The sequence below is a fragment of the Octopus sinensis genome, linkage group LG6 (genome assembly GCF_006345805.1).
Source record: "Octopus sinensis linkage group LG6, ASM634580v1, whole genome shotgun sequence".
Taxonomy (NCBI): domain Eukaryota; kingdom Metazoa; phylum Mollusca; class Cephalopoda; order Octopoda; family Octopodidae; genus Octopus; species Octopus sinensis.
The window spans coordinates 74,148,073-74,164,633 of NC_043002.1; the positions used below are offsets into that span (position 1 = coordinate 74,148,073).

The 16,561-nt window shown below is 39.2% G+C and overlaps 2 protein-coding genes across 6 annotated transcripts in view; one reads left to right on the plus strand and one right to left on the minus strand.

Annotated features, from left to right (window-relative positions):
• The window catches only part of LOC115213021, a 25,952-nt gene extending 13,339 nt beyond the window's left edge, over positions 1–12,613 (minus strand). For 2 of the 4 annotated variants that reach the window (XM_036504021.1, XM_029781918.2), the window contains exons 1-3: positions 12,317–12,456; positions 2,809–2,861; positions 198–697 (exon numbers count right to left, since the gene is read on the minus strand). In XM_036504021.1, coding sequence (XP_036359914.1) covers positions 198–697; positions 2,809–2,854 — 546 coding nt within the window. In that variant the 5' untranslated portion in view covers positions 2,855–2,861; positions 12,317–12,456. The other 2 variants (XM_029781919.2, XM_036504020.1) reach the window with 2 other exon arrangements.
• LOC115213022 overlaps positions 12,459–16,561 on the plus strand; it is a 15,339-nt gene continuing 11,236 nt past the window's right edge. Inside the window, exon 1 of one of the 2 annotated variants that reach the window (XM_036504023.1) lies at positions 12,459–12,571. The gene's annotated coding sequence lies outside the window, so the exon portion shown is untranslated. Of the gene's footprint in view, positions 12,576–16,561 lie in introns of both variants that reach the window. The other variant, XM_029781921.2, reaches the window with a different exon arrangement.

The following is a 16,561-nucleotide window of genomic DNA, read 5'->3' on the forward strand; positions in this document are numbered from 1 at the left end:
CTTACATTTGTTTATGTAACCTAGTGATTCAACAAGCAAAAATTGATACAGTAAGTACCAAGCTTAAAATAGGCTCTAAGGTCATTCTGCTTAACAAGGTGTTGAAGATAGGATGGACATTGTTGAATGACTGAAACCAGCAAATAAGAAAAAGAAAACAACAACTTAAAAAAAAAAATAATAATATTTTTACTTACATTAACTACATTATTGTTACCTGCTTGCATGATGGCATTTGCAATATAAATGATGGGTTTAGGTGGTTCTTGTGATGCTATTTCATGTTCTGTATCTTTAAAATATGCTTGGATTTTTCTCGCTTTATCTTTGTCTGGTATTCGCCAATCTATTTTTCTATAAGAAGCAATTCCAAAATCGTTTGTGTTTACTTCTCCATTTGTTATAATAAATATTTTTTTTGGTGCAATTCGAATTAATTCATCTCTCAGATGCTGAGTTTGCTCATCCTTTTGCATATTTTCTGTTATGAGCAAAATAATATAAGTACAATTTTGTGTGATATCACTTAAATGCCCAAAAAAGTTATTTTTTCTTGTCTTAATCTCCGAATATAGCATACATTTTGATACCTTGGAAATTTGGTCAACAACATCAGTAGCTAATGTCTCATCATCATCATGATAAAAGACACAATTACCAAATTCATGACTGTTTTTGGAGTTGGAAGAGAAAGACCCTAAAATCAAAAAGATATATATAACAATGTTACAGTGTGTAGTGATATATAACTATTAATTAAATCTGATATTTTAATAGTGTTTTAGATAATAACAAGCATCATCATCATCATTTAACATCTATCTTCCTCGCTGGTATGGGCTGGACAATACAACGAGTGCTGACAAGCCACAGGATGGTACCAAGCTCCAATGTCTGTTTTGATATGGTTTCTATGGCTGGATGTCCTTCCTAACACAAACCACTTTACAGTGTATTGGGTGCTTTTTACAAAGCACTGGCACTAGTAAGGCCACTTGGTAACTTGAAAGACAAGACCCCTCAACTACTGAAGGGAGTAGTATTAAGGGAGATGGCTTTTTGCCAGGTGATGAGAGGTTAAAGAAAGATAGACAAAGACAAGAACAAGTCTTTTGCTGTAGCAGAGATACATGGTTACCCCAGCTGGGAAAAGAAAGAGGGAGGCTGTGAAGATGTGTCAGGGTGTATCCTCAAGCTACAGCAAGGTGAATATAAGTGATATGGATGGGTAAGTAAGTTCGCAGGAGTGTGAGAGACGAGTGACAGGTGGATAGAGATAGGGTTAATAGGAAATGCAGTGAGTGGTGAACATGTGTGGAGGCATACTAGCAGACATATTAAAGTAAATCCAATATCTATCATTGGTTTTATTATTGGATAACATTAGACTTAGCATCTTGCTAACTCTAAGATGTATCTATGAGATAATACTTTTCAGACAGGGAGCCTGAACAGCCCTTCAGCTGGTTGTGTCCTGTGAAACCATCCAACCCATGCCAGCATGGAAAATGGACGTTAAATGATGAGGATGATGAAAGGGGCAGTAGAAAGGGGAGCAAAGCAGCAGAACTGGTAAACAGTTGGAGAAAATCTCTCGCAGTGTTTAGTTAGATATCTTTATATGTTAAGTTTTAATCTTGCTAAGATCAGCTTTACCTTTCTTCTTTTTGGGATTGAAAAAATAATTACAAGCCAAGTACTAGGGCTTATTAAAACTGACTTCACTTGTACTGACCAACTTTGTGTCCCTATAAGAAACAATGATTTAGGCAGAGAAGGGAAGGTAACTCCAATAACAGTAGCAGGTTTTTCTAGAATAGTTAGGTCAATGTAATAGAATTCAATGTAAATTGCTGAAAGATACAAATAAACCACCAAAAAATTACTGTTTTACACAGCCTACACTTCAGACAATCAATCAATAAAACTTCAAAGTGACAAAGAGCTCTTATGTTGTCATTTAAACCAACTTAATATCTTAATTAGACTAGGGCAGTTGGTAACAGAGAGAAAATACCATGTCCTGTTTAGTTACACTTCTTCATGTTTTGATTTTGAATTCTGACAAAGTCAACTTTACTTTTCATCCTTCTGAAGTCAATAAAATAAAATAGTAATGAAGTACTGGGGTTGGTAAAATAAAGTGCTAGTATACATATAACAAACCATATGTCTCCCCCAAAATGTGTGGCCTTGTACTCATGTTAGAAATTTATATTTTAGTTATATCACATTGTAAGTAAAAAGACCAACACATACATTATATGTTACCAAGAAGCTTGATCTTTAAGAATAAGCAGTAACCATTATCATCAGCATCATTTAAGGTCCATTTTCCATGCTGGCATGGGTTGGACAGTTTGACAGGATTTGATGGTCCCAAAGATTGCATCATACTCCTCTGTCTGTTTTGAATGGTTTCTACAGCTAGATGCTCTTCCTAATGCCAACCACTTTACAGTATGTACTGGGTGCTTTTTCATACTACCAGCACTATTGGAGTCACTATGCTGTTTGCAAGACTACAGAGCTTGAGTAGAAAGGGGGTGCTTTATGCCAATAGCACAAGGAGTAGAGAAGAAAAAAGGATCAGAGCAGAATGGGTTTCTTGCTGAAGAAGAGCTATATGACTATCTGTGTTTTAGAAGAGTGGATGAGAGGGGGAAGAGTTAGAAAATTGTGATAAGGTGCCAGAGTGTGAAAAATATATTGTAAGGTGAGTTTGTACAAAGACATGTAATGAAGAGTATTAAATAAAATTAGGTCACTTGAAGATGAAATTACAATGTAACAGGCAACTTGACATACCTGAACAACGAATGTTAGAAACAGTATTTGAACTGGTGCCTTCCATAATAATTCTATAAAAATACAAAAATAGATAAATGAAAATTAAAAGATATAAACACAAAAATTAAAAGATATAAACACCATGTTAAAATAAAATGAATTTCTTTGAAATACTGAAAAAGAATAATATGACAAATTTTAGGGACAACAGAATTCAATTCAATTCTGAAAAAAAAGGCTAAACATATCACGTCATTATTAATTTTTGGCACTCATGGGAAGAGAATAGCAAAGGTTCTAAGGATGCTTTTCATTTAAACAATAATATTGCATAGAAAGTTATAATATCTAGTAGTTGTTGCAGAATTATTCATACTTGAATAATTACCTGAAACAATACCTTCTGGTTGGTTTTCCTGTTTGTTGTTGCTATAAGGAGGATAAACATCATACACAAACACACACATATAATGTGTGTGTGTGATCATCATCCTCATTTAATATTCCACTTTATCATGGATCAGACAGAATTTGTTGAGGCTGGTTTTCAACAAGTGGATGCCCTTTCTGTTACCAACCCACATCGGTTTCCAAGGTAATACTTCCTCACTACCAGATATGTTTTTCATGGAAGACTGAAAATGAACAACCTCACTTGTTGGATGATAATGCGTTGTCAGCTAATGCTGAGTTATAATGATCCTTATTTACGAGTATATTAAAAATTTCTTGACTACATGAAAGGTAATTAATTCTATGCTGAATATTTTTAACTAAGCAATTTAAGATTGTTTTAGGATAATTACTTTCAAAATTTATATATGTCAGCTTTGGATTGGATTTATGATATGGTGCATGGTTCCTGTGAGTAAATTAAGATTAACATCTAGAAAATTTACTGAGCTGTGATAATTTCCAACTGAAATCTTAAGACCAAACCTATTGAAGCCTCTATGAAATATTTTCTTATAATTTTCTAATATTCTATTATTAGTAGTTTTAGTAATAAATAATGTATCGTCCTGATATAGGCTGCTACCTATTTCTGGGAAGTCACTATTAAACTTATGCAGTATATATATTCCTACAATATAGGTGACTTGCACCGAATCAATCAAGCCCATAGCTATGTCAAAGTAATCAGGTGTGTCCTTCCTAGTCCAGTATTTATTGTTAAATTTCATTAATGATTTACATGCTGTAAGTATAATATTAATTTCCTGGTAAGACAAGTTAGTATGATGCTTAGTAAAGATGAGGCACTATTTGGTACTATGGGGTTTATTGAGGAGTAGTAATCATTTATATCGACATCTATAAATATGTCTATCCTTATTATCAATTCTATTGAACTACTTGATTACTTCACAATATCTTACCCTAATTACATAATGTCCCTCATCAAATAATTTCCAAATTGCAATCTGTCCCTCTTGACTACAAATATATATATATATATATATATACATGTTTCATACCATTTGCTAAAATAATTTTTTTCCAATCTGTATCTCTCTTATATCTTGTTGCAAAGGCTATTCCCTACTATTTCTCTTACTAGCTTAGGGCAAAGTCTGCCATCTTCATCCATTTCCGGCTGTCACCTCCACACCTGTTCCCCCACCTCTCAGACTTTTATTAGTTTATTCCATGTGTTTGGCCGTTTCATGACACTTGAAAATATGCACAGCCAAGCTAAGAATTTCTCTTGCTATTTTTAAATGCTTCATTCATTCAAACTCGTCTATTCTCTAAAATAATTCGTTCTTGTTTGTTCTGCCCCTAAAATGACTAACCTTGTTTCTTGGCTACATGTATATACACATTTTGTACTTTTCTCTAAAATAATTCTTTTTTGTTTGCTCTACCCCTTAAAGTGACTTTTCCGTGTCTGTGGTCGCACCCACCCTTTCCCAGCCCCACCACCAATACCAGAAATCTCTTTCTCTCACCGGACATCCAGTTGCCCTTTCTCTATCTCTTCTTATATTGGTAATCTTGCCACCCTTTCCTTTCTCACCCCATCCCACATCTCTGGACTAACTAAACCAGATAGCAGCCCACTTACCACCTCTCTCTCTCTTTTCTTTTTTTTCTCCACTTATATCTGTAGCATCAGTAATGCTTACACCCACAGTGCTCATAATGCTTATATTAATGCTTATATTTACAATGCCCCAAACACTTTCATATACAATGCTTCCTTACTCCCACTCCTCAGTAGAGGCAACAACTTTAACAATTCTAATGTATGAATGACGGTAGATTAAAAGCAAGAACAACTATTATGACGTCTGTTACCAAATGATCATGGGAACCTTCTTTACAGGTGTTGAATAGCATCTCTCCTTCCTGTGTTACCTCCTATATCTCTTTCCTAGTTTTCAGAGTTGGCACTGTAAATGTAGGCACATTGAAGGGTAGGTCTAACGAGAGTGTCAAGATGCTTGAATGGAGATGTATTGATGTATGTTGTGTACAAGAGGTAAGGTGGAGAGGAGCTTCAGCTAGAGTTCTCACAGGCAAAGCAATAGGTATAAACTCTTCTGGGAAGGTAATAGTGATGAAATAAGGGGTGTGGGCATACTTCTTGCAGAGAAATGGGTAGATAAGGTCATAGAGGTAGTGAGGGTGTACAATAGAGTGATTAAACTCAGGCTAGTCTTGCAGAATGGTATAGCTACAATTATCTCTGCCTACGTCCCACAAGGGGGCTTATCAAATGAACAGAAGGATCACTTTTATGATATTCTTCTGCAGGCTACCCCAAAGATGAGTGACAATGATCTCATCTTTGTGGCTGGAGATTTTAATGGGCATGTCAGATAAAGTCATAGAGGTTGTCAGAGTATGCGATAGAATACTTAAGCTCATTTTTATGATACCCTTCTACAGGCTACTTCAAAGACAAGTGGCAATGACCTTATCTTTGTGGCTGGAGATTTTAATGGGTATGTTGGGTGGCAATCTGGTATCTTCACTAGCATACACGGGGGCCATGGTATTGGTTCCCGAAATGATGAGGGAACTAAGCTACTGGAGTTTTGTGATGCATGTTGTAACCTTTTAATCTGCAACACTAACTTCAGGAAGCCAGATAGCCACATGATAACCTATCAATCAGGTGACTCTGCTAGCCAGATTGATTTCATCCTCACCAGACAGCGGGACGCAGGGTTGCTCTTAAATACAGCCCCACCCCTGATGAAGAATGTACCCCTCTGCTAGCATAGGCTAGTCATTAGTGACTTTAGGCTCGAGGCCAGAAGGATACCAAGAAGCAGAACAATCCAAAAAAGAAGGATTTGGAAGCTAAAGAACCCTTTACATGGTCAGAGATTTAGGGACATCCCCATCAAGAAATTTGATGAGAGGGAGGAGGAACTACAGACATCAGACATAGAAGGTAGCTGGAAATTCCTATGGGACAGCTTGCTGAGTGCCACAGACCAAGTCTGCGGATGGTGCAAAGTCCCTTCCAGACCTAGAATTACATGGTAGTGGAATAGTATGGTAGACATTAGAGCAAAGAAACAGGCCTAGAAAGCCTGGAGGGTGGGTAGCAGGGAACTGTACCAGGTAGCCAGAAGGGAGGCAGGTATACATAGCCAAGAGCGAAGCGGAAGAGAAGAAGTTTGCCAATGTTCAGTGACGTGAGGACCAAAGAACTGAAGTATTTCGGTTTGCAAGACAGTGTGTGAGAGAAAATTGTGATGTCACAGGAGAGAAATGTGTCCACATGGATGATGGTGCACTTGCTTTTAATGATTCAGAAAAGAAAGAGCCTTGGAGAAGCCATTATGAAAGACTACTGAACATGGAGAATGAATAGGAGGAGAGCCTGCCAAATGTTGACCCAGTAGAGGAACCAGCTATCCGAATAGACAGCTCCCTGGTAGATAAAGTAATTAAGGGTATGAAGCCAGGAAAAGCCCCCAGCCCACCAGGAATTACTGCTGAGATGCTTAAAATATCTGGTGGTGTGGGATATGGCCTAGTTATCTGCATTGTAAACCAGGAACACAGATAACAAATTATTTTATTTGTTCATTAATGTTTGAAACCTAGGTACAAGTGGTAACTATAGGAAATGTTTTTATTTTTCGTCCCCTTCGAAATTACTCTTAACTGTGGTTTGGGCTCTGACTGCTCCTTTTAGCATGTCCACTAATTTAATATATATATAAAGTCGCCATGATAGTTAACTACTACACATATTTTTTTCTCTCCTTGTTTTTTCTGTGTCCCTTTCTGTAGAAGAGCGTAGGATCGAAACGTAAGAGGCTTTTTCTATTCCTGAGTGCTATACTAATACATCTGTTTGTTTTGTACACCACCTGACTTCATCTTTTGTTTTTTTCATAAACTCTCCCTATATATATATATATATATATATACACACACACATACTAATACTAACTTCAGAAAACCTGCCAGTCACCTCGTCACCCACTGCTCTGGCAGACACACTAGCCAAATTGACTACATCCTTACCAGAAAAAGGTAAAGATGGCTGCTTATAAATGCCAAAACCTTCCCAGGCAAAGAATGTACCCCACAACATAGACTGGTAGTTAGTGACTTCAGGATCAGGGCTAAATAGATGCCCAGAAGACGACCAGCAAAGAGAAGAAGGGTCTGGAGACTTAAAGATCCTGCAAACAGACAGAGATTTAGAGACATAGGACCAAAGACTTGAGGTATTTTGTGTTGCAAGACAGTTTGTGAGAGAGAATCATGATGTTGGAGCGAAATGTGTTCGCATGGATGATGGCTCACTTGCACTAAATGAGGCTGCAAAGAGAGCGGTTTGAAGACACCACTATGAAAGGCTGCTGAATAAAGAAAATGAATGGGAGAAAGACAGTCTGCCGAATGTCGACCCAACAGAGGGACCAGCTATCCGAGTTGACAGTACCTTGGTAGATAAAGCAATTAAAAGTATGAAGACAGGGAAAGCCCCCGGCCCACCAGGAATCACTGCAGAGATGCTCAAAATATCTGGCAGTGTCGGCTATAGCCTAGTCACCCGTATAGTTAACCAGGTGATACACGAAGGAGTCCTACCCAATGACTGGTGTAGCAGCATAATAGTCAACTGCTACAAAGGTAAAGGTGACACTTTAGATACAAATAATTACAGAGGTATCAAGCTGTTGGATCAGGTAATGAATGTTATGGAGAGGGTCATAGCCCAACTGATTAAGGAAAGAGTCAGCTTGGATGAGATGCAGTTTGGTTTCATGCCAGGGAAAAGCACCACTGATGCCATATTTCTGGTAAGACAGCTGCAGGAGAAATACCTAGTCAAAGATAAGCCCCTGTACTTGGCTTTCATTGACATGGAGAAAGCCTTTGACAGGGTCCCCTGATCCCTTATCTGGTGGTCAATGAGGAAACTAGGGATAGATGAATAGTTAGTGAGAGCCGTGCAAGCCATGTACAGGGACGCTGTCAGTAAGGTGAGGGTTGGCAACGAGTACACTGAAGAATTCAGGCTAGAGATAAGGGTCCACCAAGGTTCAGTCCTCAGCCCCCTCCTATTCATCATAGTCCTCCAGGCAATAACGGAGGGATTCAAGACAGGATGCCCCTGGGAGCTCCTCTATGTTGATGACCTTGCTCTAATTGCTGAGTCACTATCAGAGGAGAAGTTTCAAGTGTAGAAACAAAGTTTAGAATCAAAGGGCCTTAGAGTCAACCTAGCTAAAACCAAAGTCCTAATAAGTACGAAGGCAGGCAAACCACAAATCCCTTCAGGTAGATGGCCCTGCTCAATCTGTAGTAGAGACGTAGGTAGAAACTCTATAAGATGTACCCAGTGTAAGCTATGGACACATAAGAGGTGCAGTAATATCAAAGGAAAGCTAACTGGGAAGATAGTTTTTGTATGTGGCAGATGGTCGGGAGCATTAAACTCTGAAAATGCGCAGAGAACAACTTCCGCCACATTCCAGGGAGGAAAACTAGAAGTAGTTGATAGCTTTCGTTACCTAGGTGATCAAGTCAGTAGCGGGAGAAGGTGCACTGAAAGTGTAGCTGCTAGAATAAGAATAGCTTGGGCAAAGTTCAGAGAGCTCTTACCCCTGCTGGTGACAAAGGGCCTCTCGCTCAGAGTAAAAGGTAGACTGTATGACGCATGTGTACGAACAGCCATGCTACATGGCAGTGAAACATGGGCTGTGACTGCTGAGGACATGTGTAAGCTCGCAAGGAATGAAGCCAGTATGATCCGATGGATGTGTAATGTCAGTGTTCATACTCGACAGAGTGTAAGTACCTTGAGAGAAAAGTTGAACCTAAGAAGCATCAAATGTGGTGTGCAAGAGAGACGACTGCACTGGTATGGTCATGTGGTGAGAATGGATGAGGATAGTTGTATGAAAAAGTGCCACATCCTAGCGGTTGAGGGAACCTGTGGAAGAGGTAGACCCAGGAAGACCTGGGATGAAGTGGTGAAGCACAACCTTCGAAATTTAGGCCTCACCAAGGAAATGTCTAGTGATTGAGACTTTTGGAAACATGCTGTGTTTGAAAAGACCCAGCAAGCCAAATGAGACCATAACCTTGTGGCCTATGCCAGGGGCGTAACCAGCCCACTTATGCGTACCTTTTCCTTCTTTGGACGCTAAAACCCTGCTTGCATCCGTGCTAGCGGGGTGCAAAGAGCACCATACGAGTGTGATCGCTGACAGAGCGGCTAACTGGCTTCCGTGTCAGTGGCACATAAAAGGCACCATTTGAGTGTGATCGTTACCAGCGTCGCCTTACTGGCACTTGTGCCCCATGCTAGTAGGGTGTTAAGAGCACCATCTGAGCATGATCATTGCCAGAGCGGCTAATTGGCCTCTGTGCCGGTGGCATGTAAAAGGTACCATTCGAGCATGATCGTTACCAGCATCGCCTTACTGGCACCTGTGCCAGTGGCATGTGTAAAAGATTCGAGCGAGGTCGTTGCCAGTACTGCCTGACTGGCCCCGTGCCGGTGGTATGTAAAAGCACCCACAACACTCTTGGAGTGGTTGGCGTTAGGAAGGGCATCAAGCAGTAGAAACACTGCCAGATCAAGATTGAAATCTGGTGCAGCCATCTGGTTTGCCAGCCCTCAGTCAAATCGTCCAACCCATGCTAGCATAGAAAGCAGATGTTAAACGATGATGACGATCATCATGATATCAAAATAAGCAACAAGGATATCCAGAGGTAATGCAGTACGATTGTTTCAAGCAACTCCAATTAATTGAACAATGCAATCATTACATTAATTTAAACGCAGAGCAATCTTCAGCTGCATAAAGACATAGAATTTAATTAAATTAAAATAGATGGACGCATTAGTATAATTTTACCTCAATTCTCCAAGAAGGTAAGGAGATAGACAAGAACATGCTGTCTTCACTTCAGCTTAAAGTGAAGACAGCATGTTCTTTGTCTATCTCCTTACCTTCTTGAAGAATTGAGGTAAAATTATACTAATGCGTCCATCTATTTTAATTTAATTAAATTCTATGTCTTTATGCAGCTGAAGATTGCTCTGCGTTTAAATTAATTGGAGTTGCTTGAAACGATCGAACTGTATTACCTCTGGATATCCTTGCTGCTTATTTTGAAATTGTATGGATAATACCATACTAAATTCTGGTGCCTCAACCTAAGTACCATATTCATCTGAATCTAAATTTATATATATATATATACGTGTGTGTGTGTGTATGTATGTAATACAAAATGGGACAAGAACGCAAAACATCGAGATAGATGATACAAAGAAAACAAGGCTGGGTCATTCGGAGTTTTCTTTCCTCAATCGAGTTCCTGATTATCTTTGCAATTTTGGCTGGTTATATTCGAGATTGCTCCAATCTGGCCAGTCCCAAGGGAAAACTAAGCCAAGAGCATTAGATTCCTTGGAAGAAAGCAGCAAATGTATATGAAAACAAGGATGGAAAAGAAAAAACAGAGAATGTTACACAAATATAAATAACAGGCCATAACATGTTATGTAAATTGAAATGGCTGTAAGTGAAGATGACCAATTTGCTGTTAATAATAAACAATTATTAACTGCACAATCTCCATTTTCTTCTTCTTTTAAATGAATATAAATTGTTTTTATATATACCTATTATTTTAAGGAAATTCATTTCCCCAAAATACTAGGAGCACCCACCAATATTATCATCTTTTCAATGACCATTCCTGTCTGATTGGCTTTTGGTAAATGAGAGTTTAATTGCGTCCCTTGTTTGAGATTCTTGCCATGATGTCGGTTTATCTCGGATTTTGGACAGCAGAATGTCAAGTTGCTTCTTGGAAACATCTACTCACACTTCATGTACATCTGTTTTTTTTTTGTTTTTTTTTTGGCAAAATATTAAATAGTTGTGGAGCTTTGAATCCTAAGCGCTAGACGAGATGCTGGGACATTTGAGACAGTGTAGTGGCGTCCTGTTCTGGGCTGGTATATCTTCTGATGCCAATGTTTGGTGCCAGCCCCTCTAAGATCTTTCATATGTATATTAGTGATTTTATCACCGCATCTCCCGTCTTCGATCCAGTGAGTAGAGTCGTAATACTTTCAGTTCCCCACAAAAGCTCAAGCGTGTCATTGACGCAATCTTGATGTACCTAGCACTACTGAACTGCCTCACGATCCGCTATTAAAGTGACACTGTGCGGTGACCATAGCTGAGAGCAGTAGTCCAGAAACAGAGTGGACAAACACAACAATTTTATCTTCAAAATATTAAGTTTCATTTTGTATGTTTGTGTGTCAGTATGTATGCGTGCATGCGCGCCCTCCATTTTCCATTCACTTTAAACTGCGATGTAATCATATCGAATCAAGGTAAAAAAAAAAAAAAAAAGTCACAAGGGTTTTGTCCGGTTCCCATAAATTGTGACTTTATTACTGGTCACCATAAATTAATTGTGACTTTATAACCGGTCACCATCAAATCTACACAATCCGAGAGGTATTTGTAGAAAATATCCATTTTTCTGAAGATTATAAGGATACGATGCTTTTATTATTCACTACATAATACTTACAGTATTTAGAAAACAAATGCAGCGGAGATTTAAAAAGGCATACTAAAATAAGTTGGTGGTGGAGAAGACTCACTTAAACGATTAGCCTCTTTGAGCCCAATGTAATAAGTTACGTGTTTTGTTAGTTTCGTTTAAAGTCAGATTTATAAAAGTAAACAGTAACAGAAAAAGCAAAGAAAAAAGTAATTAGTAAATAAACAAACATAAGCAAAACAAAAACGTGTATACATCGCTCAATGGGACACTGGATTCTCTAAACTTTTGAAAACTTAAATCACTGACAGAATTATCCAGTTTAAAAGAAGTGTGTTAAATAGAAAATAATTTATCATTAACATTCAGAGAAAATTTATAAACAAACAAAAATTATTGTTAAAAAAATAACGACAAAACTAGACTTGGTAAATGCTCTTGTGCTGAATCAGAACTTAAAAAATTTAAAAGCTTAATTAGTGCCAAAATAAAATAAACTTACAAAAAATTTCCCAACTGCTAAATGACTTAAGCGAAGCCAACAGTTTTCTTTGATTCTGTATTTGAATATATTTAATAAAGTTTGAAGAGATTTTTGAAACAATATTGTTGATTATTTAGACATAAAAAATTGTTATCAAACAAACGTAAAACTTAAAATTACTTTGTTCGAAAATAATCGCAGTAGATGTATAGTTGTAAATTGGCTGGCTATCGTGATGGTTTGAAAATTCTCTTCCTCGTTGGTTATTTATTGATTGGTAAAGTATTTACTGACTTATATTTCATTATAATTTTTACAAACAAAACTTTTCCGAAGCTGGACTCTATTTTTCATTCAGCCGGAATGTAGAAGCAACTTTACTTCCTATTTATTTAATACATGTTCTTTCCATTCGGACTAACTTCGGTCTGACCTAACTTGTTGCTTTTATTTCCTTCCGCAGCAAACTCGAGTGCTCATATACACAGCTGTTCTACACTCTAGAAATTGCAGTAAAATCTCCTTCGTGTAACAGTTACTTTCTTTAAGATGGAAGGACACATTTGGATAATGTTGTCATACATATTTAGTCAGTGCATATATCCGAAAAAAAAAGCACACATGAAATTAAGGGAAATTAGATATATATCCAGTTATAAAAATGACTAATAGTTTCGCATTCGTAAAGCGCTTAGCTGTCTCCAAATAGAAGGTGGGCCAATCTGACGTCACACTTTTTTTACTTTCCTCCTGACAGCTAATTCATACATACATACATATATATATGTACATATATATATATATATATATATATATATATATAATATATATATATAGATGGAAGTATGCGTGTGCGTGAGAAGACCCGCAAGAGAGTGAAGCCATAACCCATGGCCACTACCTGGGACGTAGTCACTCCACCTGTGCATACCTTCCTGCTTGTGATACTTGTGAAGACCTGTTGAGGCAAGTGAAAGTCAAGTCAATCGAATCAAATCAAAGAGATGAATATCAATGGAATTTGTATCATTGTGGTACCAGTGCCGGTGGCACAAGGAAAAACCTCCGAACGGGACCGTAGCCAGTACCGCCATCGACGGGCCCCGTGCTGTGGGCACGTAACAAACACCATCCGATCGTAGCCGTTCGCCAGCCTCGTCTGGCACCTGTGTCGGTGCACATAAAAAACACCATCCAAGCGTGGCCGTCTGCTAGCCTCATCTGGCACCTGTGTCGGTGGCACATAAAATCACCCACTACACTCTCGAGTGGTTGGCGTTAGGAAGGGCATCCAGCTGTAGAAACACTGCCAGATCTGACTGGCCTGGTGCAGCCTTCGGGCTTGCCAGACCCCAGCTGAACCGTCCAACCCATGCTAGCATGGAAAGCGGATGTTAAACGATGATGATGATGATGATGATATATATATATATTATAATATATATACATACATACTACATACATAATACATATATATATATATATATATATATATATATATATATATTATATATAGATATACATACACATAACACATGGCACTCACAGAAACGCATCTTGTGGACCCGATATAGGGGATGCAGAAATACACATACAGCAATATGCAGTCATATACGCTCAGATAGAAAAGGGAGGAGCCATGGTGGAGTTGCAATGTACATCCGAGATGACCTCACGCCCCGGTCCTGTTGTCATATCAAACTCAGTGTGTGACACTCAAATTGTACACATAAGACAACTGAATATCGTCATATTACTACATATCGCCACCAGATGCCGTATTCACTCAGCATGTTTGAAGACTGCCTACAAAATAGGAGAAGTTCTCACCAATCTGGAACAACACAACAGTGTATTTTTCATGGGTGACTTTACTTCCCCAATGTGGAATGGCCTGGGGGGAAGATGCTCCCAGGGATGACACACCATCAGCAGGCACAGGCAGATTCCGCTCCATCTCACAAATGCCTCTTTCATGGAGCAAATAGTGCTGCAACCAACAAAGGCAGATAATATACTGGATCTCTGCTGCTTCACAAACATATGGATATTATCCATAATGTTAAAGTGATGCCGACAATGATCTCGGATCACAACATTATAGAGCTGTCTATGTATGGACCAAAAGCCCCCCAGACACACAGCCTATACGAAGCATCCACATCTCTCCACTTAACTTTCATAAAGCAAATTGGAAGTTGATCAAAAGAGATCCTCAAAAGGATTGGCCTAAATGTCTCTGTCTCTCACACTGGACATTAACATGAAACACAAACACTTCATGTCCATAATACAAGCCATATGTGACAAATATGTCCCAGTGTGCAGGGCCAGCACACACAAAAACAAAACAGGATCCCTAGAGAAAGGATTTTTTCTTATGAGACGATGGACAAGGATTGCGAACCACCTGAGCAGCACACCAAGTGGTGAGACGTCTCAGCCTCGAGAGAATGCTAATGGAATTTGAGAAAAGTCTGCATCAGTCTCATGAAAAGGAGAGAGCAGATAAAGAAGCTTGGGTAATAGAAAATAAGTCAACCCTAAGCTTTCTTTAAGTTTGCCAAGAGACAGCCACAGTGCACCAGAGATAGGACTTCTCTTCCAAAAAGATGGCTCTCTCACAGGAAATCCTACGAGGATAAGTGAAATACTGAATGAACAGTTCCAAGCGTGTTCACTACTACACCTCTAGGACACAGGCAAGTAACAACCCAGAAGAATTCTTTGCCACTTTACCTGTGGCCAAAGAGGCAAAAATTGAGTACATCAACATTGAAGATGATGATACACTGGCCATAGATGAGATTGACACAAAATCAGCTGCTGGACCTGATGGATTTCCAGCGATCCTTCTCAAATCATGCAAACGAGCCCTTGCAAAACTGCTACAGCTTCTTTTTCAGAGCTTTCTTGCAGTGCAAGTGTAAGCTCCCAGTCAAATTGAAAGAGGGGGTAATATATATGCCCTATCCATAAGGGAGGTACAGAGCAGATGCTAAAAATTATAGGCCTATCTCTCTGACCTCACACATCAGCAAAGTCATGGAACGAATAGTCCGCAAGAAACTAATCATGTTCCTTGAAGAAAATGACTTGCTGACTGACACCTAGCATGGATTTCGACCAGGTAGAAGCTGCCTAACACAGCTCCTGCAACACTATGACTGGGTGTTAAAACAGCTACTAAATGGCTCAAATGTGGATGTGATATATCTTGACTTTGCAAAAGCCTTTGATAAAGTCGACCATGGTCTGATTTGTCACAAACTGCATGGTCTTGGTATAGGCGGAAAACTTGGAGAGTGGCTGCACAACTTCCTAAAAGATAGAAGACAGGCAGTTGTGACCAATGGAGCCACCTCCAAGGAAACACAAATAACAAGCGGTTTCCACAGGGCACTGTCTTGGGGCCACTGCTGTTCATAGCGGCTCTTTCAGGTATGCCCTCAGTTGCTAAGATGGCCACCCTTGCTAGCTATGCAGATGACACAAAAGTCTCCCACACAATACAAAACCCTGGAAATATTGCACATCTGCAACAGGAGTTGGATACAATATACAGGTGGGCTGAGGACAACAACATGCAGTTTAATGCAGGTAAGTTCCAGGCCCTGCGCTACTGGCACACAAAGGTAAACGACATGCAGACTGGATACACTGGCCCGGGAAGAATTGCAATCCCTGAGTCAAAATCAGTGCGTGACCTGGGCATTGACATGAGCAATGATGCATATTACTAATCTGGTGATAAAATGCAGACGGCTAGCTGGATGGATTCTCCGAACTTTCAGAACAAGAGAGAAGGAGACACTGATGGTCCTCTGGAAAACTTTTTTCCTCAGCCGCTTGGACTACTGCTCCCAACTATGGTTACCACACAATATAAAACTAACATCAGAACTTGAAGTAATTCAAAGAAGATCGACTCAATGCAAAATATCAGCTACTGGGAAAGACTGAAAGTATTAAACCTCTTCTCCCTAGAGCGAAGGTGGGAGAGATATGCGGTGATATACATCTGGAAAATCCTGGAGGGTCTTTTCCCAAACTTTGGCATTCAAAGTTACCCCAACCGCAGAATGGGGCGCCACTGCATGGTGCCAAAGATTCCAACATCACCATCAAAATACAGGACCAGATACTGCAACAGCTTCGGTTTCAGAGGACCACAGCTCTTTAACATCCTCCCTAAATGCCTGAGAGACTTGCATGGTGTGGATGTGGGCTTCTTTAAAACTAAACTGGATCTCTTCTTGTTGG